Source organism: Bemisia tabaci, chromosome 5 (assembly GCF_918797505.1).
Source record: "Bemisia tabaci chromosome 5, PGI_BMITA_v3".
NCBI lineage: Eukaryota > Metazoa > Arthropoda > Insecta > Hemiptera > Aleyrodidae > Bemisia > Bemisia tabaci.
Window position 1 is genome coordinate 42,670,227 of NC_092797.1, and position 21,607 is coordinate 42,691,833.

The 21,607-nt window shown below is 41.1% G+C and overlaps 1 protein-coding gene across 1 annotated transcript; it reads left to right on the forward strand.

The window, feature by feature from the left end:
- The first annotated feature begins 958 nt into the window (after positions 1-958).
- LOC140224664 (uncharacterized) lies at positions 959-21,043 on the forward strand. Its single transcript, XM_072300758.1, has 2 exons — positions 959-1,122; positions 12,685-21,043. Exons 1-2 carry the CDS (start codon positions 1,109-1,111, stop codon positions 19,643-19,645), a joined length of 6,975 nt encoding a protein of 2,324 aa, XP_072156859.1. The 5' UTR covers positions 959-1,108; the 3' UTR covers positions 19,646-21,043.
- The last annotated feature ends 564 nt before the right edge of the window (positions 21,044-21,607 follow it).

Genomic DNA, 21,607 nt, shown 5'->3' on the forward strand with positions numbered 1-21,607 from the left:
GCCTGATGGGAGGAGAAGAACGTCTGTCTCCAAATGCACTGAGGTGAATGCAACGTTTTAGGGAGAAAGATGGATCCAGATTTGCCATACTCGGATCGGGCAAAGTTCCAGTTTTGACTTTCAGGAGCTTCAGTTAAGTCCAAGTCTGTCTTAAGTTGTCTGATGTAAGTCTAAGTTGTACAAGCGACTGAATAAACTGCATGAAAAAGCGTTCAGTATCACGAAAAAATGAAGGCGTTATAAGCCGAGTATAATTTTTTAAAGTTCATTGCCGACAAAATCTACGTTATGCCGGTGCGCATTTTTGCAATTTGTCAAAGGAACACGTAAGCCGCATATGGAAATTATCGATGACTGCTGATTATCTGCGGTATATGTAAGTAAAATGTATACCTTCCAGGTTTGTGGGTCGACAGGTTTTCTTTAAAACGACGGCATATACAGTTGATTCCAATATCAACTGACTCAGTTGATTAAATACATCGTGTGCTTTTGTAGAAAGGGAATCATCAATAAACTGAGAAAATTAAGGAGATATTCCTGTATTTTGAGATTGAAGCTTAAATCATACACTTTTCACTAATTCTTAAATTCTTCGCTTAAGTTCACTTCAAATCGTCGATTTCGCTCAGGAAGAAAAAATAAAAATACAACAAACCTGTAATATTGAAAGAGAAAGATGAGACGCTAGGTAAGATTTTTCTGAGGTTCAACTACCTTAATTATTTAATACCCTCAAAATTAATACCTTCTTCGTTAAACAATCCTCCTTGCGTCAACTAGGCAACATTGTGACCGAACAGAGTAGTGGAGGAATCTCGTTGACCAAAGCAGCAGCTCGATTGTTGAATCGTCTATCGAACGATCTAAATCGATAGATCGTTTGTATCCTAGCAATGATTTCTATCGATGAGGGCAATTCGATAACAATGCAATAATCGACGAAAAGGAGGTGCAAAAGTGAAAGCCGATCGGGGCGTAATTTTGAAATCCTTCCGAATGTAGAGCAATGAGAGGGTGAGAAAGTCTTAATCCAGCATTCGTCCGTGGTTTACGATGCAGTGCGTGCTAATTTGTGTCTAGTGGTTGACAGGAATTCAATTTCGTGATGAGTCGATTCACGTAAGTTATTTTTATGGGCCTGCTTCAAAATATGTGCTTATTTAACTTTAAGTCCAACTCGAAAAGCTTTCAGATACACACGTGTTCTACTAATAATATGAGGTATTGGAGACTGAGTGATGCAAGTGAGGAAGTGCATTTGAAACGAGCCCAGTGATTTTTTTCGGACAGCATTCAGCTCAAAAAATGTATACACATTTGTGGGTTCTGGAAACAATCAACTGGTGACATGAAATGAACCTGTGGTATAAGATCTGCACATAGGAGCCTTCGATAATTTTAATGAGAAGTGTTTGAAAGTGCAAAACTGCCATGAATTTCGTGCAAAATGTCGATTTTTCATAGGTATTTCTTCCTGGCAGTTTAATCTGTGTATTGACGGTGAAACTGCAGAAATGCGTGACTCCTTTGCGGTGTTTCAAAATCTGCGCTCCTATTTAAATTTTTGACAGGGTGCTGAGTCAACATCATGGCTTGAAATTTTCACCGAATATGCTTCACATTGAGAGGAAAAATTAGGGAAGTTTTCAAGAAATGACGTCTAGCGGTATTCGATGTAGAAATGAAGTGTGACAGGAAGTCTGTAGCGCCGCAAACTGAGATGCGCATTTTTTCACTTTCACCATCGATTTTATGGAGGACTGCCTAAGCCGGATAGGACCTGAGCTTCCAACAAAATCCTTTAGCTTGAAACTTTGGAGGTGAGAGGGTCTCATTTCAGCAAGTCCGTCAGGGTCTTTGGCCCTCAGTTTGTTTGAAAACCCTCAATACACGATTTCCAAAACGCCTTAACTTGGTCAATTTAGGATATTTTTTCAATCAACAGGACGCAAATAAATCAAAAACTTGATTTTCAATTGTTGGATGCTATTTCCATCACATGCTTATAAATGTAGGAGAACAAAAAAGACCCCGGTCAATTTAACCGTTTGGTGACTCTCTGTACACTGTCGATCGTTGCATACATTCAAGTATCATCATTGAATTAATATACTAGTTTCCAGTTTCTAAATTTACTTTACTTCGGTGGACTATATACGTACATAAACACTATATGACTCATAAACTAAGGAGGAATAAGAAGAGATGAACGTGAGTGCATGTGAGTCCTAGTCGATCTCTCATGTCCGCTGTAAAAAATGTGATCCATGCTGCAATTTCGATTGTTTATTTATTTTTTATCCCATACTGCCGTGTTAAGGATGAACGCTGTATGGGCCTTTAGACGTCGCCAAATCTCCTCCGAAAAATCACGAATGTTCGAGCGAATTTGTGAATATTTCTCCCCATATTTTTTAGAGAATTTTGTTCGTAATTTGATCCAGAGTGTCTGTATATTTCAACGAAAAATATTCATAATGTTTTTCAAATATAAATATTTTCTGATATGCAGTTTGGCAACATTCTAATGCTCATACGGCGTTTTTCCCTAGCACGGCAGCATATGCCGTACTGCGAATTTCTACTAATTTTAATAGTGCAACAAGGCATTATTTTTTCCGGGGCCAGAGGGAGGAATACATAAGTTTTATGCACATTTTTTACATCCATCTCTCTCTTTTTAATTTTTCCAAAAGATTTTAAGACAACGCATGAACACATTTTTCGACGTAAGCAATTAAGATCCTTATGCTCCGCCCATGATTAACTCGATTACATCCACGTGTAATCCTTGGTCTCCACGACACCTTGAGGACTAATAAAGATCCACCTCATGTTCACTGCACATCAGTGAATATCGAGGAAAAAAGGAATTCTTAGCTCCTATCAAAGAGATTTTATGGCCCAAGGCTCGATATTTACTTGCAAAATCGAATCTAAAGAGGCTCCTTCGTTTTTATGCAATTTTTGGTACTCTGTCGATTTAATTTTCCAAAATATCACTTAATCATTTTAGTTCGTATCTGAGCAAATACATATCATTTGAAACACTTTTGAACTGGAATCTGGAGATAGATAAGTGATTTCTCGATTTGTATTGTTCAGATACATTCTTGCACCGCAGTACAAGAATTTATCTAAACAATACCTTTTAGCGTGGTATCATATCTACATGCATCAATGGCTACAGCCAGAGCGTACGTATCTTTCCTTTTGACGTCACAAATTTCCTCTCAAATTCTATTTTTGTAAAAGAGTTGCACGCAATATTTTCTCTTAAAGCTCTCTAAGATTTCTTTTCGGCGAGTGATTAATAAGCCATAAATTTTTTAAAAAAACTCACTTGCACGTAAAATATTTATTTGCGGACGTGTTTCGACGGCTCGCAAATAAATATTTTACGCGCAAGTGAGTTCTTTAAAAAAATTATTTATCATTTGTCTTGTGCGGGTCTCCAAGAGTTTCATTGAAGCGATTAATAAGAATCAAAATTTTCAGGATGAAATGCTATTTGGTTGTCTTGTAAGAAAAGTAAGTGACAAAATGAATGAAATGCCAAATCGTCGCCTTCCTGACGTAAGGCCGTAACTACAGTTCGCGATAAACCCTGTCGTTCATATAACTCAATGCTCACCTGGACTCACCTCTTAGTATAGTTACGCTCTTTTGTAAGACAAGCGACGAAATGAAACTTTGCAACGTTGTGAAGTATTTACGCTCGTCTTGTCCTAATCATATCAGAATGAAAATTCCACGTAATGGTACTTCTACCACTAAAAATTCTACCCTCTAAAGGAAGCATGCAGTAACGCCACTCTGAATTTCAGTTTTTGCAAATTTTGAATGAAATTATACGGTGTGTTTTTGCTGTAGACGACGGAGTTTCCCATCTCTCGCAACCATTGGCTTCCATCTCCCGTTTACCTAAAATTACCATTCGAAGATCAGGCTGTAATCTATTTTTTAATATTTTAGGAGTCACAAATTTCGATGAGGCAAGAATCCATTTCTCTCCAACGAAAATATCTTAAAAAGGGTACAGGAAATAAAAATTAACACCCCGCGGACTCAGCGGCTCAGCGCCCCAAGCGGCCACTTGTTTTTTTCTCACGCTGATACAGCCAGATCTAAATATTGCCATCTCTCCTCCGCTCAAAAAATCCTTGTTTTTTTCGCTCAATGTCCGCGAAGATGTTTGCCAGTTGAGTTCAAGGGCACCCGGTAGTGCGAATTCTTCAGAAAACTACTGACGGACAATCCTTGAGCGGGTATTCCCAACGATGAGCATCAGTTTTTAATTTACCCCAACATACTGCATTAGCCTTGATAACTTAACAGTTATGTAAGGAGCAATGCGCATGGCGACGGTAATCGAGCGTCATCTGGAGGAACTCATTTCTAGAAACCGTATTTCGAGTCTACTTTCACAAGAGTCCGCGGAGACGCAGGTGTGGAGCCTAAGGGTGTCTTGATGTGTTCGACAGGCAGCACTTCAGTTTCGCACAACTTCAGTTTCGCACAGTTTTTATAAATGCACGATGTAGCAACATTGCAAGCCCTCAAATGACACTAAAAATACTACTACAGCGTGTATATTCGGATGCGAATGGTAGAATTCCATCTGCAGTTTACTATTATAGCTCTCTATGGCGTTAGTAGTTTTTGGTACACACTCTGTTAAAGGGCACACCCATAGAGTGGGTGGATAGCTCGTCGAATCAATGTAATGTTTTTTTACATAGTTGGCAAATTTTTTGCATTCTTCATGAGGGGGGGTGATGGACTAGTTAGGTTAGGTTAGGTTAGGTTAGTTAGGTTAGGTTAGGTTAGGTTAGGTTAGGTTAGGTTAGGTTAGGTTAGGTTAGATTAGATAAGAGTCACGGCGCGGCGATCGTCAGTGCTCCACTCTTGCATCAGTGATAAGCGGGCGAGATGTGTGAGATGAGGGAGTTGTAATCTAAATTGTCCTAAACACTCAGATTCTTCACGCATAGCTGTCAAATCGTGCATTTATAAAAACTGTGCGAAACTGAAGTTGTGCGAAACTGTAGTGCAGCCGTTCGACAGCAGCAAAGGGTGCTATGAGGCGCTGATGTGCATTTCCGAAAGGAGGGCTTAATGTCATTTAAAGAAATAACGAGGGATGTGATTTGAATTGAGGGGCTTGGAGAACAAGGCGCATAAATGCAGTTTTTGATATTTCGAACTATACGTGCTTGAAGTTCCGAAATGATATGGATCCTTAAGGCTGAAAGAAAGTTTAAACTGACTTTTTGATGCCTAAAAATAAGATTTGGGAGCGAATTTTTTACAGAATACCCATGAAGACTAGTTTTACTTGAAATCATTAATACCTCAATCTTTTCAAAAACTGCATTTATGCGCCTTGTCCTCCAAGCCCCTCAATTATCGACTGTGCGGCATCTCCTAATTGGACTGAATTTTGGAATTAGGAACTATAATTTCTGGCTCCTCCGTGAAAAAACTTATGTGCACAGGGTTTCTAATGGTACATACATTGTTTCTTAACTGAGCCAGAAATGGTCGTTCCCAATTGCAAAATGTAGTCCAATTTTAAGGAATGAAACGAGTGGTTTCTATAATTGGTTAAAGGTTCCTGTCAGTTTTTAGGCTGCGGTGGCAAACTTTTTAAGCTCATATGACAAATAACGGGTGTTTTCGGATATGAAGCAACTTCAAAACAAATTTGTGCCGAAAACTTTAAAAATCGATTTTCAAGGATTCTCTGTTAAGAATGATCGGTAAATTGGCTTCATCTTTTTTCATCACACGACAGAAATTCTATTTTGAAAATCCTACAATGGTCCGTGGTGGGGAAGTGATATACTATATGCATCACTATTACAATACCAACAATGTCCACTATTTTAAAGATTTTTTTTAAAAAAAGGTTCTCGAATATAATTAAAAAGAAGAAGGACTTATTACCCATCATTCTCTATAGAGGATTCCTGCTTGTTGAATCTTAAAGTTTCTGACTCATACGCTTTTTTCCTTTTTCTACCTATTTCACCGCGAAAAACACCCTGTATCGTATCCTACATAGGGGCCCAAGAAAAGACCTGCTACGCGACCCGTGATGTATATTACGTTATTACTTACGACTTTCTCGGTAGAAGATAAGGGAATTATCTAATGGTGTTCGACGGAGTATCATTGACTCCAAACTTCTCGAATTATTTCCGCGTTGAAAAGGGCACCCAAGAACTTTCTTAGTCTAATTTCAGAAAAATTTAAACCCGGGTCATGCAACCGGTTAAAACATGTCGATGGTGAAAGCACCAGACCACGTATCTCGGTTTGTGACTCTGTAGACCTCCTGTCATACCGTACTTTTTAAATGGAAAACTACTCAAAGTTAATTCTTGAAAACTTTCCCTGTTCTTCTTCTCTGTGCGAGGAAAACCCTGTGAAAAGTTCAATTAATTATATTGATTTGTTCTCCTTCAAAAATATAAAATACGAGCAGAGATTTCTTAACACCTCAGACGAAATACGTGGTCTAGTGGTTTCACCGTCGATTTCTATAGCTTCAATTTTAAGAAAAGAAAGCCTTTTTTCCCTCTCTTAGTAAGGTCTTTTCGTCTCATTTTTTAGCCCATTTTCTAGGCAACATGAGAGGGAGACAGATCCTGGGTAAAACTAGAATTATTGAATCCCACACATGAAGAATGATGGCATTTTCCCAAAAAAAGCTAGATGGGACGCACCGTAAGGAGCCGTAAAGTAAATAGTAAGGCGAATTGAATCGATAACTATTCGAGCTCCGGTATGATGCGCGTGGCATATGTCGCTGTTTGAAGGCGTCTTTTCCACCCTGCATGAATTTTTCATCGAAAGGTCTGAATAAGACGCCGTATAACGTTTTCCATCAATGCTGGTCGTTAATCTTTCCACATATCGACGGTGAAACTACCAAACCACGTATCTCGTTTGCGGTGTTTAAAAATCTACGCTCGCATTTTATTTCTTTGAAGTTGACCAAATCAATATCATTCCTTGAAATTTTCACAGAATTTTCTCCGCACAAATAGGAAAAATCACAGAAATTTTCAAGACTAGACGTTAAGTAGTTTTTCATTTAAAAAATAAAGTATGACAGGAAGTCTGCGACGTCGCAAACCGAGATACGTGGTTTGGTAGTTTCACCGTCGATATGTTTTTTACTCAGTGATATATGCACCTTTTTTTAAGAACAAATTATAAAAATTAAAAAAATTGTAGAAAATATGGTATTATGATGTACCGTGCCTCGGCGCCAGCCATTGGCTGGCGCAGGAAAAAAAGGCGGGAAAGTCTCAATTAATGAAGCGCGCGAAATTCGAAATGTCGGGTGGTCATCCAGTAGCGCGTTTGGCTCCCCTCCTATCCGAATCAGATCTGTCTTACCCTCACCCCTCGCTAAAACCGGCACTGTTAAGAGAAAATTGTAAACAATGTCATTATTTTTTTATGGTATTTATCTACGATACGAAATCTTAATGTTGTACAACCGACAATGATGATGTGGATAAGCAAGACGCAGCATCGTGTTAAATGAACATAACGTGGTATTCGGTGAACGCACTTGTTTGCGTTTTGATAATAACAGGCAAAATCTTTAAAGCTGTTGCCGGTCACTTAAGATAATAAAAACAACACACTCCGGCTGTGGGAGCCGCAATTACGGGCTATATAGACATACCGTCCGTTCCGGCTCAAAGGCCGAAAATTCCGGCTGCTGGAGCCGTAGCTTTGACCTCTGAACCCGGAGCAATCGGAGCTACGCCTCCAGCTGCCGGAATTTTCGGCCTGTGAGCCCGGAACGGACGGTATGTCTATATAGCCCGTAATTGCGGCTCCCACGGCCGGAATTTTTTTTTCAGTGCACCATTTACCATTTCTGACTCATTTTAAAAACAAAATATCGACGACGTGAGAGTGAAACAACGTATCTCCGTTTGCGACGCTGCAGACTTCCTGCCATACTTCATTCTTCTTTTGAAAGAACACTCAACGTAATTTCTCGAAAATTTTCTTCGTTTGTCTTCTCTGTCAGCAGAATATTCTGCATAAATTTCAAGCTATTAAGTTGTCATTTTTCTCTTCGAGTAATTAAACTAGAAGCGAAAATTTTGAAACATCGCAATATATAAACATGCTTTTGCACTTGGCTATCGACATGTGCCATTTTTTTCCCTCTGTAGATAGGTTATTTTAATTTCTCCACAAGAAGAGGAATAATTATAAAAAAGAAAGGTGCTTGCATTGCTGAGTCAGAAATACTAGTTCCTCACTGCAAAAATTGGTTGATTATTGTGTTGGCCTTCATTCTGGTCTCCTTAAAAATCCAGCATTTGTGTACTGAAATGTTCTCACAGAGATCAAATTTTTCGTTTACACAAAATTCACAATGTCACGTCGGCTGGATTAATGAGTAGGACCTGGAATCCAGTATGAGCATTATAAGAGCGATAAATCTTTTTTCTTCGTGTATTACAAACACAAGCTTTGGGTTATCCGGGTTTCCAAAATTCAAGCGTATTGTGAAACTATATCTCTGCTAATCTAAACACATATCGATTGGAGTTTACGATATTTACAAACATGGGCGGAGCTAGGACATTTTAGTGGGAGCAGAAGGGAACCTCATCAAGGAGAATTTGGAAGGCACAAAAATAGGACTCTCCAATAACGAGGATCTGCGAGAAACCTCCAGCTCCAAGCTCCAAAGGAGAGAATATCTCTAGCATTTAATGAGGGTCCGGAGGGCCTCCCCCGGAAAATTTTGACAAATTAGCCGTCTCAGCTGCAAATTTAGGTAGCTATCTCTCACTAAAAATTTGATCCAATTACACATTCAAGGATGAGAGATAGGTCATGCTTTTACTAAGCAAAATCCCCCACATTTCTTAAGAGGGCCGAGTAGATTTCTGGAGGACGGCAGGCCCCCCGCCCTCTCCTACCCTGGTAAAAATTGGCGATAAGAGCTGCGTTTCAAAATACCATAGGATTTCTTATAGCCGGCTAAAGAAGGCTACAGAAAATCATATAATTGGCTGTAGAATGCGGAGAAAATCATACGGTCGGGCTATACGAAGCGATAAAAATTATATAGTTCCTATCGCCGGGCTTTACACTTCATCGCCTGGCTGTTGTTTTTTCGCCATCGATTATAAGAGGCTATAAGAAATTGTGTAGAAATTCGTGTGCTTTGGAAATCATTCAGTTTGATACTTAATATTTACAAAACACACATTATATTTTCCTTTAATACATATTTTTTTTCATTAATTAAAATGAGAATAATCCATACAGGATGTACAAACATTTGAAAATCATGAGTTGAATAACGCTGACTCCGCCAGATTAAAGATTAGAGTCTAACACAAAGCGGAGCGGCGACGCACTGGCGCCTACAAACCTAACAGGGATACATCACGCATTGCGCAACGCGTGAAGTATCCCTGTTAGGTTTGTAGGCGCCAATGCGTGTTTAGCGCTGGCTGCCCGCCTGCCGCGCCGCACCTTTCCACGGCGCTTGAAGCAACTATTTCACACCAGAGGTATTGCACAGTATCATACGGAACTGAAGGCGCTCTAATATATTAGGAATGGCAGGCATCCATCAAAAGTACGGAGCTTTCCTAGCAAAATAAATCAAGATACTACGACCCAAAAGGAGAGCAGTAGTCCAAAAACTCACTTAGTCCTAGCATCCGTAATTAGTAACGTTTAGCGTACACTTTATCGCCTGGCTGTTACTTAATCGCGGTCGGCTATAAAAGGCTATAAGAAATTGTGTAGCCGGCTATAGAAGCTATTGGAAATCTTACAGCCGGTTGTAGGTCTATAGTATTTTGGAACATAGATTCTACTACCAATTTTTACCAGGGTACTTTCACCCATCCTTAGAAATGGTGTTCGTAAAACTCAAAGTTTGTGTTCACTGTGCCTATTGTGTCTCCCATAACACGCACTTCTGCATGGAAAGATCGCGGATGGTATCCTTCCAGCGTGAGACGAGCAGCACCATGAAACAACATTTTTAACGGTGCACAGCACGTTATAGAGAAAATACGAGGATGGCGGTGACGCGATTTCCTCTAGAATTCATGGCGAAATAAAAATGTACTTCGGCCTATCAGCCAATACGTTGAATTTTACGTATTTACGTTTGTACGTTTTGAATACTTATTTTTTGCATCTGAGTTTAATACTTTATAAAAGTAGTAACATCTCCGTATTTCTGGCGAAATTTTTTGCAGAAGTAAATGGTTTAATCTAACGTTCACGTTATAAGTTATGACTCTATTTAAGATGGATTCTTTAAGTTTTTATATCCAAGGCTTTTTTTAGCAGAATTTCAATGAATTTTAAGTAATTTCCTCTTGTATCTAACACGTACACAAAAACAATGCTTTTTAATTCATGCCAAACAACCACAAGAGTTAAGACATTTTAGTAGACTCGTATTTTAATAATTTAGACTCAAAATTTTTATTCATAACCAGATATTTTTAATGAAATAATCAGCTGAATGGTTTTTGAATTTAAACAATGAAAAGGTGCGTTCTATAGCTGATTGAGTAACAGAATGGTAAAATACTGTCATGTCCACACTAATTTGCGGGGAAAAAAAGGCCAGACGATTCCAAAAATAAGATAAATGTGGACTATAGCCCTGTTTTAGCATCCTGTCACTTTCAGTTCGGGCCACATGTTTAATACATACATAAGCGTCGCATTCATAGCGCTTTCTGGCGCTCTGCGACACCTGACCGCCACAAAAATAGATACCTCCACATTTTTAGTGCTCTTTTATGTTAAAGTGTATAAAAAGGTCGTACTTGATATTGGGTCGCAAGTTTTTTTCCTTTTGAAATTTTCATTGTTTCCTAGGCACTGGAACATAAATCCGTTCTAGGTTTGCAAAATTTTTAACAGTTCAATTTTATACTACGCAATTTCCGTCAAAGAATGTGCTGATTTTTGCGTGTTACCAAGGAAAATGTCATCGAAATTTTTAGTTAGAATTGCTCTGCAGTTTTTCGGTAAAACTACAACCAATGGCAAACAGCAAGTGCAATGAAAATATTGAAATAAAATTGCGAATTATTGCAATGACGTTGAATTTCTTTCAGCATTAAATCGCAATGTTTTTAAAGAATCTGGTTAAAAAATGCCGATTTTAGACAATCAACGAGACGAGCTCCATCTGTCAGAAAGACAGTCAATATGCAATGCAATGAAAAATTGCAACTAATTTCAATTTTATCGCAATATATTAATTCCAGCAGATAGGCAACGTACACAACACTTCGATGAAATATAGTGATCATTTTACCATGCCCTTGCAATTTATTGCAATCTGTGCTACTTGGGAGAGGGAATTTTTCACCGTTGAAATTTTGTTACATCCTTTCGTTTGAGAGACGTAAATTTTTCACCAACTGTTTGCGGTAGACGCAAGAGTACGTATAGACAGTAAGTTGGAATTTTTTCAGCCAACGTGCGTTAAAAATCAGCACAAAGCTGAACAATACAGAGGGAAAAAAGCTCATATGAACACAATTTTCCCTCAAAGAGATACGCTGTTTGGTGCAACACTAATTATGTTGCACTACCCTGGTGAAAATTGGCGATAAGAGCTGCGTTTCAAAATACCATAGGAATTCTTATAGCCGGCTAAGGAAGGCTACAGAAAATCATATAGCTGGCTGTAGAATGCGGCGAAAATCACACGGCCGAGCTATACGAAGCGATAAAAAAGTATGCAGCCGGGCAATAGTTCCTATCGCCGGGCTTTACACTTTATCTCCTGGCTGTTGCTTTTTCGCCATCGATTATAAAAGGCTATAAGAAATTGTGTAGAAATTCGTGTGCTTTGGAGATCATTAAGTTTGATACGGAACCACCTTAATATTTTCAAAACACACATTATATTTTCATTTAATTCATATTTTTTTTCAACAATTAAAATGAGAATAATCCATACAGGATGTGCAAACATTTCAAAATCATGAGTTGAATAACGCTGACTTCGCCAGATTAAATATTAGAGCCTAACACAAAGCGGAGCGGCGACGCACTGGCGCCTACAAACCTAACAGGGATACATCACGCATTGCGCAACGCGTGAAGTATCCCTGTTAGGTTTGTAGGCGCCAATGCGTGTTTCGCGCTGGCTGCCCGCCTGCCACGGCGCTTGAAGCAACTATTTCACACCAGAGGTATTGCACAGTATCATACGAAATTGAAGGCACTCTAATATATTAGTAATGGCAGGCATCCATCAAAAGTACGGAGCTTTCCTCGCAAAATAAATCAAGATACTACGACCCAAAAGGAGAGCAGTAGTCCAAAAACTCACTAAGTCCTAGGATCCGTAATTAGTAACGTTTAGCATACACTTTATCGCCTGGCTGTTGCTTAATCGCCATCGGCTATAAAAGGCTAAAAGAAATTGTGTAGCCGGCTATAGAAGCTATTGGAAATCTTACAGCCGGCTGTTGGTCTATGGTATTTTGGAACACAGATTCTACTGCCAATTTTTACCAGGGTACGTAACGCTGATATTTAACGCATGTTGGCTAAAAAATTCCAAGTTACTGTAAATTTCTCAGTTTTTTTCTTCTAATTATTTAGATTCTACGACAATCCGTTTCGTTTTGTTCGCAGGCTCACGATAATAGGGCTCCTTATTTTCCCGAGCGTGCTCTCGTCCAGAGAAGAAAGACTGCTCCAGACGCCATCCAAAGAGACTCTGGAACGAACATGTCCTTGTTTGCCCGTCGAAGTATGCCAGAAACACCAAGGCACAGGCGGTAATTCAGGATGGTCGGGCTTGATTCCAGTGTGCGAGGACTTGAGCCTGGTGCGCTGCTGCGGGGCTCCACCCATGAAAAAAGTGAGTTATCCCGGCCAATTAATACAAAATGCCCGTTTAGATTTCAGCCACAATCCCAGTGATGAAATCATCCGTCATACAAGGGACACGCTGAGCGACAAGGAGTCCTCGATGAAGAAGTTGGACGAAACCAAAGGCTTCAAGAAACAAGATCTGAGCGAACTTAAAGGCAAAATCCGGCCACGCAGAGCTATTGACGATGATGAAGCTGTAGTCACAACTCAAATGAGTGATGCAAAAGTCAATGTGACAGTTATGTTGCATGCAGTCAATGAAACCAAAATTCAGTCAGAGAGTGAGAAAAATGCACCTGCAGTTATCGTTGAACAGGAAATGCATCCAGCGAATGATATGAAAAGTGGAGTGACACCCATCACCGGAGGAGAGATATCGTCAGTCACTGAAATGAAAACTGACGTGGTAGCCACCACAGAGCCAGAGCTGCATTCAACGATTTTAGAAAAGACTGAAAGGGCAGTCTCAGCGCAGCAGGAAATGCAAATGAACGATGATTTAGAGAAAGCAGCTGCAGTTACCACTGAGCAAGTGATGCACTCAAGTAGTGATATGAAGAATGAGATGGCAGCCAACGTTGAGTCAGGGATACAAGAAAAAAGTGAAGCAACAGTCGTTCCTGAAGGAAGTACCCAGTCAGGTAACGTGATGACGAATGGAGTTGATGTCACCACGGAGAAGGAGATGCGTCTTATCGAAGAGACGAAAAATGAGACTGTAAGTATGATTGCTCCGGAAATGCGCATGGTCAACGAAACCGGAAGTGAAGGTACATCCACAACCGAACAGCAAATTCCTTCAGAATCTGAAAAGGTCAACGGAGCATCATCCACCTCAGAACTCGTTATGAATGATGAAGTTGTAACTGCAAATCCTTCGGTCACCTCGTCCGAAAATGAAATGAAAATCGCCGAGGCAAAAATGCAAGCTACAGACAACTCAACACAGAATGGGAGCTCTGATGGCAGTCCTACAGCACGTCCGGAAATTTCGACGCAGGATTTGAGTTCTAAATCCCTCGAAGAAGTCACCACTGAAAATTCTGCCAAGTTGTCAACTGAATCTGTTGAAATGACATCATCCAGCGCATCAGATATTAGCACCACGATTTTGAGTTCAAGTGCACCAAATGATGAATCATCGGCAAATCGTGAAGTGACTGAGCAAAGTCTGGCAAAAATTGACTCAGTGAGTAAAGTTGCGACCCTTTCACCCTTAATGGACAGTAGCTCTGTCGAGACAGATTCTTCGAATGTGAATGTAAGCAGCACAGAGAGAAGCATTCAAGCAACAACTCAGGACAAGTCAATCTCAACCAGTAAAACTTTCCCCATCGATTTTAGTAAGGTGAAAAAGTCTAAATATTTGGATGTTAAAGAAGAAGTCGAATCTAAAGTTGCTGTTGTGTATGCAAAACCTGCAAGCGCCGAGGAGGAGAAAATAAACGAGGAGCTGAAGAAGAAGTTGGATTCCATGATCCGATCCAGTTTGAACACGACCGATGGACCAAGTCATGATGATGATCGCCATCATATCCAGCACATTCCGTTGGGAAAACGTTTGATAATTTACAAAAAAATAAAACCGTCCGATAAGAAAGCCATCAAGGAATTGATTTACGACAGCTTACAAACGGCAAATCAAACTGATCGCGCCTCTGGTGCACTTAATGAAACAGTTTCAAGTGCTGCTCCACCAGCAGATAATTCAACAAATACTGTTAAAGAAGCCACTGAGGCATCTAAAGTTTCAGAGACCAAGTCGAACCCAGAGAAAGATTCTGATGATACTTTGGAGGCTGCTCAAAGTTCGCAAGTTCCAGTCTACGTATTAAGTCCAGGTGCCGCAAATAGTTCACCTGCTGAGGCAGTCGAGGAGGAGCATTCAGCAAAAATTGACTTCGTTAAAAAGGGTTCAGGGGCACCGTTTAATTTTGCAAGCAGGTTTTCACCCCCTAGTGTTGGAGTTAAGGTGACAGATACTCCGCATACATCGACGGAGCACACAAACCGTCCTACTGCTAACAGAGGACGAATAAAGTTCCAAGAAAGTATCATGAATGATCAGCTGAAGGAGAAAAAAGCTGCTGCAGAAAGAGGACACGTAAGTAGCACGATTGACACAGTGTCGACCGACATCTCTGTTAATCATCCAACCAGGAAAAATTTCGATCGACCCTCTGTGGGATCAGTGATTTCTTCGAGCAATTCTCCGGTAGAATCCAATCCTCAGGTTAATCCTCCAACTAATTCGAACAGCCGACTTGTCATACAAACCCAGAGTATCCTTAAAAAGCCAGTTCCATCATCAGCTTCCCCTTCAACGGATTCTTCACCAATATTAAACCACCATAATGCTGGCTCAAACACGCCAAGTGGCGTCTCTGCCGTGCATGCTGCCAAAAATCAGTTTGAGCAATCCCCATCACAGCCAGCAGTTCACACGACAGACTCTTCCGGTAAGTTCGAATTCCAAAATAAGCCCCCCACAACCCCTGAGGTCAAACATTATTTAATCAACCATTCAAAGGCTGAGCAGGGAGACGGAACTGCCAAATACGAGTTTATCGGTCAAACTGAGAGCAATTTGAAGGGTGACGCAGTCGTTTTCCCAAACTCGGTCGAGCATGAAAGTAAACCAAATCAAAACCAAACGAAGGAAGAAAAAACTCTTTATTCGCAAAGCACGGAAAAGGATGGCACCGTTCAGCTGATAGAAAATCAAGCTGCGATTTATCAAGAGCGCGCTCAAGAGGGAGATTCAAGCCCAGTGCCACCCACACAATCAGAGAGTAGCCAGGTTACAAACACCGTTGCTCCGTCGAGTCATGTTGCCGGCGACAAAACACATCACTCAGCTGGGTCCGTCGAAAAGGATAAAGCTGCAAGTTCACGTAGACCCGATTACCAGAGCATAAGACGTCCGGAAATAGAGCCCCCAACTCACGCCGCAGATAGTGAAAAACCAAGTAAATTTGCTTCCCCAAGCCGTATCAGAGGTGGTCCGAAGAAGCAAAACGGGTTGAAATCAGACCCCTCGAACGATTCTCAGCCTGATGAGAAGGTGGTTGAACAAGTATCGCCAAAACCTGCCAGATTTGGTAATCGCCACAGATTCGGGTCACGAGAGCCTTCAAAACACATCTCTAGCAGCAATGAGCAAGTTGAAGGTCACCAAAGCCGCTTTGGTGCTAAGAGACCGGCTCAAAAAGATTCAGAAGAAGAGCAGCAAGCACCCTCAACTCGCCATCCAGAGCAAGAAAGTGGAACCGAAGCAGCAATTCAAACCAAATTTGAAAGACGGAAACACGGTGGATTCAAGCGTGGGCCCTCAACTCAATCACCAGTGAATGAAAGAGAGGACGCAGCCGTTCGTCCTAGCCGTGTCAGAGGGGAGAAACATGAGCGGCCAACTTTTACTCCCAGTCGGAAGATGCAGACTAGCATTCTTGTGGCGGACAGCGACAGTGCCGTAGAGGCATCTGACATCGATGAAACATTCGATGACAACAAGGAGGAGATCATTTTTGCAGAAACTAATTCTCGCGGAGCACTAGCTGTACCTTTAAGAGAGGGAGTTGCATTCAATCAAAATTCATTCCAACCTCCTCAGCAATTTGCGACAGGATTTGCACCGATTCAGCGTCCTCAAACTCCGGCTGATACTTCCCCAGACCGCATACCCGGACCTGCAGTTCAGAATTTCGGACCTGCAGTTCAGAGTTTCAGACCTACAGTTCAGAGTTTCGGCCCTGCAGTTCAAGCAGTTCAACCCATAGGCAAAATCCAGACTCCAGCAAGTACGTCTCCGGATCGCATACCTGGACCAGCATTTCAGGGGCGCGGACCATCAGTTCAAACACCACCTGTAGTCCAAACACCTAGACCTGTAGTACCTCAGACACCTCAACCTACTTTCCATGTTCCTGGCAATGCTGTTCAAATACCTGGGCCAGCTGTCCAAAATTCTGGATCTTTACTGAATGCACTGGGAAATGCACTTCGTATAGGGGGAGCATCTCAATCTGCCAGACCGATATTTAACATTCCTGAAAATCCAGGCGTTGTTCCTGCAAATGCAAATAGAGCACCCATATTTGCACCAAACACAGTAGGAAATGCTGCTCGTTTCCCTGTTAATGTACCCCAGTCGTCTGCATTCAGTACACCAGAAAATGCAGCGCGTGTTCCTGTCTCAAAGGGCCAGGATTCCGAGCGCCCAGCCGTAAGTCAGCAATACTTCAATACCGTGCCATCTGCCTCTTTGCAAAAGCCTCAGAATTTAAGAAACCTCAACAACAACAATATTATTCAACAGCCATCTACTCTAAGGCCTACCTTCCCCCCAAATGTGAATATTCAGGATGCTATCAACCCCAAATTTTCTCAAAATATCAGGCCTACCGCATCGACTTTCCAAAACACTGATCTACGTCTCCAGCAGAACATTTTGGGTACCAATTCTGTTTTCAACTCAAACGCTGCGAATAATCAGCAACGAGTTATCACTCAAAACTCCCAATTATCAAATTCTCAGTTTGATTCCAGTCGAATTCCCGCTAATCAACTTTTGAACCCGGGTACGAGATTCGAAGTTCAGCAGCAAGCCAATCAAAAATACTTCCCCAATCCTGGATCAGTTTTCAACATACCTCTTCTACAACCGAGCGTGCCACTTGCAACAACCACACCCGCACCAGCAGTAGCTCCCAGCAGTTTGGGCGTTTTACAGAGAATGCCAGGTTACATCATGCAACAATTCAGAAATCTATTCAGCTCTCAGCAAGAGAACCAAGTTCAGACGGAAAAAGCACCAGAGGCCCAGGAAGTAGAGCCAGCTCAAGAACAGCCAACCAGATTCACAATCCCGTTAGCCCGACGACCAGTTGCGTTTGGAGGCCAACGGCAGGATGCGTCCCTGATCAATTCTATCAGGAATGACAAAAACTATGAGACGACGAATAGCCAAAGTGTGTTGAAAGCGCTCGAGGCTCTGAAATTGCAGTCGCAAACTCAACAGCCTGCTCAAATATCCCAACAAGATAGGACAGCAGCTGATAAAATCAGAGAGAGTCAGTTATTAGAAACTTTAAATCAGCAACTTCTCGGGAACGGCAAACAACAAGCAGGTGCTTTCCCGAAACGTATCGTAATTCCAAACAGCGCCCCGGCAGGCACGATTGAACCATCAAACGTGGGTCGAAAGACGGTTAGCCCTTCAGGATCAGCCTTAGACATCTTGAAATCTCAATTTTCTCAAACAGAGGCCGAATTTGCTCAATTAGCTCAGTCAGAGGGGATTTCGAACCCGCAGGCAGGTCGCAAGAGGCCACAATCTTTGAAAAATCGTCGACCTACTCAGACTTTTAATTCGCGCAAAGAACAGTCGCCCATTGAAAACATTCAAGCGAACCGAGTGACACAGGATTTGAGCACAGAAACCGCAATTCGTCCAGAAACAACGAACAACCCATCCTTAACGGCTCTTGAGGTCTTGAAATTACAGTCTTTACAGGAAGCTCAATCACCTCAAAGAGCGGAGTTCCAAGAACATGTAGCGAAAGTAGAAAAAACCATCAGTCCAAGTGTATCAGCATTTGAGATCCTTCAATCCCAATTTTCTCAAACGTCTCAGCCACAGCAAAATGAAGATTCAAAGAAAAATGATGAAGCAATCAGAGTCGACTCTAATGTAGAGTCGGATCAAGTGAAGAAAGAAGAACAACATGAAGCGGTACAAGGCCAAGAGCAAACATCAACAGCTGGAAGGCAGCAAGTTCAGAAGGGTGGTAGACGTCAATTCCCCAGCAGAAGCCGGGTGATCTCCGATCAAGTTTCCCGTCAAGAAGTATCCACTGGAAATGAAAATGTCCAAAGAACACAAGAAGGAGTATATAAGAGGAAAAAAACGCAACGCGTTAGGACTGGTGGACAACGTAAGAAATTTAAGCCAAGACCGAGACCTCAAGCCGTGGGCGCGGAAACTCAAGCTCTGAGAGAAAATTTCAGCCAAGAAAATTCAAATGCTGCGGAAACATCTTCAAGCCCTGTGCCGAAACGTCTCGAAGTGCCTGGCAGTTCTCCGGTGGCACCATCACAAGCAGGAAATTTAAGAGAAGGCGCAACATCAGCTGAATTAAGCCCAAACCCTTCAGAGGCAGTGGCTGAATCAAGGAACCAACAAGCCGACACTACCTCAAAAACTCAGGCGTCGAATCAGTACGCTGAACAAATGGTCGAACAAATGGGTGTATCAGTAGAACCGGATCAGGTTTTGCTCATAAATGATGGTTATCCACCGATTCGCTCAATGTTCAACTCGGCACCACTGTACGCTCCGAATGGTGAAAAGCGCGCGAAGTTTTCACCTAGCTCGAAGCTCAAAGAGAGAAATCATCAGCAATCAGTTTCTGACGAACAATCTGCAGAAACTTCGACGAGCTCGGCAGAGTCAACTGTTCCTAATCTCAGCGAGGTCCCGGTGTTTCCATCACGAGCCACACAGCCCAACTCGCGGCCAAGAATCGTACCTGTTAGGAGGCGACTCAATAGCCGAGGTGAAATTCAACGAAGTCCAGAAAAGAACGGTGAAAGTACTCGGATTGTGAGTACGGAATCTCCGGAAAATCCTCCTCGCGTTAAAAAGTCAGACGCTGATAGCATGAACGAGCGCTTTGTCAGTGCTATGTATAGTTTGTCCCAATTTTTGAGGTCATGATGAGAGTTGGAATAATATTTACCTTTCCAAAAAGTCTGATAATTTTTTGTGATACTGAAAATGGAGATGTTGCATGTGTGAGGGATTTGCGATTTGACCATTGATTCTTGTGTAAAAGTTTGCGAGAAACACGATGGTGCCACTGGTTTTCTCTGAAATCAACTCCAAAGCTCAAAATAAGCTCTCAAGTTGAGGCCAAAATGGAGGGGATATCCCGCCCTACCCTGAGAGTCCACCTCTACATCAAAGCAAACTCTCCATGCAAAGATTGGGAGCAAATACATTAGCAGTGATGCCGTGTTTTCAATTTTAGAGTCCTCAAATAAAGTGGCAGCCCTGTCAATGTATTTGGTCCCTATCTTTGTATGGAAAGTTTGTTTTGATGTAGACGTGGACTCTCAGGGTAGGGTGGGATATTCCCTCCATTTCAGCCTCAACTTGAGAGCTTTTTTTGAGCTTGGGAGTTGATTTCAGAGAGAACCAGTGGCACCATCGTGTTTCGTGCGAACTTTTACATAAGAATCAACAGCCAAAACGCAAATTCCTCTCACATGCAATATCTCCATTTTTTGTGATACTGAAAATTCTATGTTTATTTACCAAAAGTCAGTGTTTATAAATGCTGCAAACAGATGCTGTTTTTCATGAAAATATTAAGTATTGTAAATATAATAGTTTTAAGATAGTGGGCGTTTAAACCTAGTTGTAATTTATTTTTGTGTGTTAATTGTGAAAAATGAATGAGAAAGGACTTTGTTATCGCCTCTTCAATCGTACATATTTGACTCGTTCGTCTCTGGAATCATGTAAAGTTGAAAATCGCAAGCCATCTAGTGTCAATTTTGTTCTTCTCGAAACAACTGCATCCAAATAAACACACCCACAGTCCGAAAAAGATTTGTCATTGATTTATTTTTTAAATTAGAGACTATTTAATCAAAACACAAGAAATGTCAATAGTAAAAGTTAAAGCTTCGCTTCTTAACCGTGGGGTTTCAAAAGTTCTGTTCCCTCTTCTCCTTTTTTGGGGGAATATTTTCATTCATGAAAAATTTCACGAATTAGAAACATGATCATGTAACGTTCCTTTGTGAGTCACAGAATTTTTTGGTTTTATCATCAATACCTCGTCAGATTCTTGTCATGAGACACGAGGAGATCAAAGACTGCTTCAGGATTTAGGCCAATGTCATCGTGTCAATTTTCATATCGATGGTTAAAAATTAAAGTGTTCTCCGCCGCACCAATTAATAACCTCTACTCATGTTTTATTTTTTTTAAAAGAAAATTAATCAAAATGCATCCTTAAAATTTTCTTGAATATTTCTAAATAAGTGAAGAAAAGTCAACAATGATGACGCACGGTTCCGTTGAAGGGAAGTTATATATACGAACTGAATAGCTAGAAATATAGTGACACCATGTTCCCCTTCATTCAGTGGACACGCAATTTATCTTCTTGGAAGTCAAAATATTTGTATTACGTGTTTCGCCCCATCCAACTTTTCTACCCGTGCGTTAAAGTCTCCGAGCTAGTCGAAAAGAATTGATGTTCTCCTTCATTTTGTAGATATGCAATATTATCGTCTTGGAGGTCAAAAAAATCGTATCACTTGTTTTGCCTCATTTTCGATTCTTTTCGACTAGCTCGGAGACTTTAACGCACGGGTAGAAAAGTTGGATGGGGCGAAACACGTAATACAAATATTTTGACTTCCAAGAAGATAAAATTGCGTGTCCACTGAATGAAGAGGAACATGGTGTCACTATATTTCTAGCTATTCAGTTCGTTTAACCGAACGTTCGATTCGTATAGCCGATTGTCGTTCCCGTTTTGGGCTGCTTTTACATACTCTTTGTTTTCCACCGTATAGCCAAATTTATGAGGTCATCAGAAATGACGAGAGAAGTTTGGTTACATGAACCGAACGTTTAGTTACACGAATAAAAAAATCGGTTTTA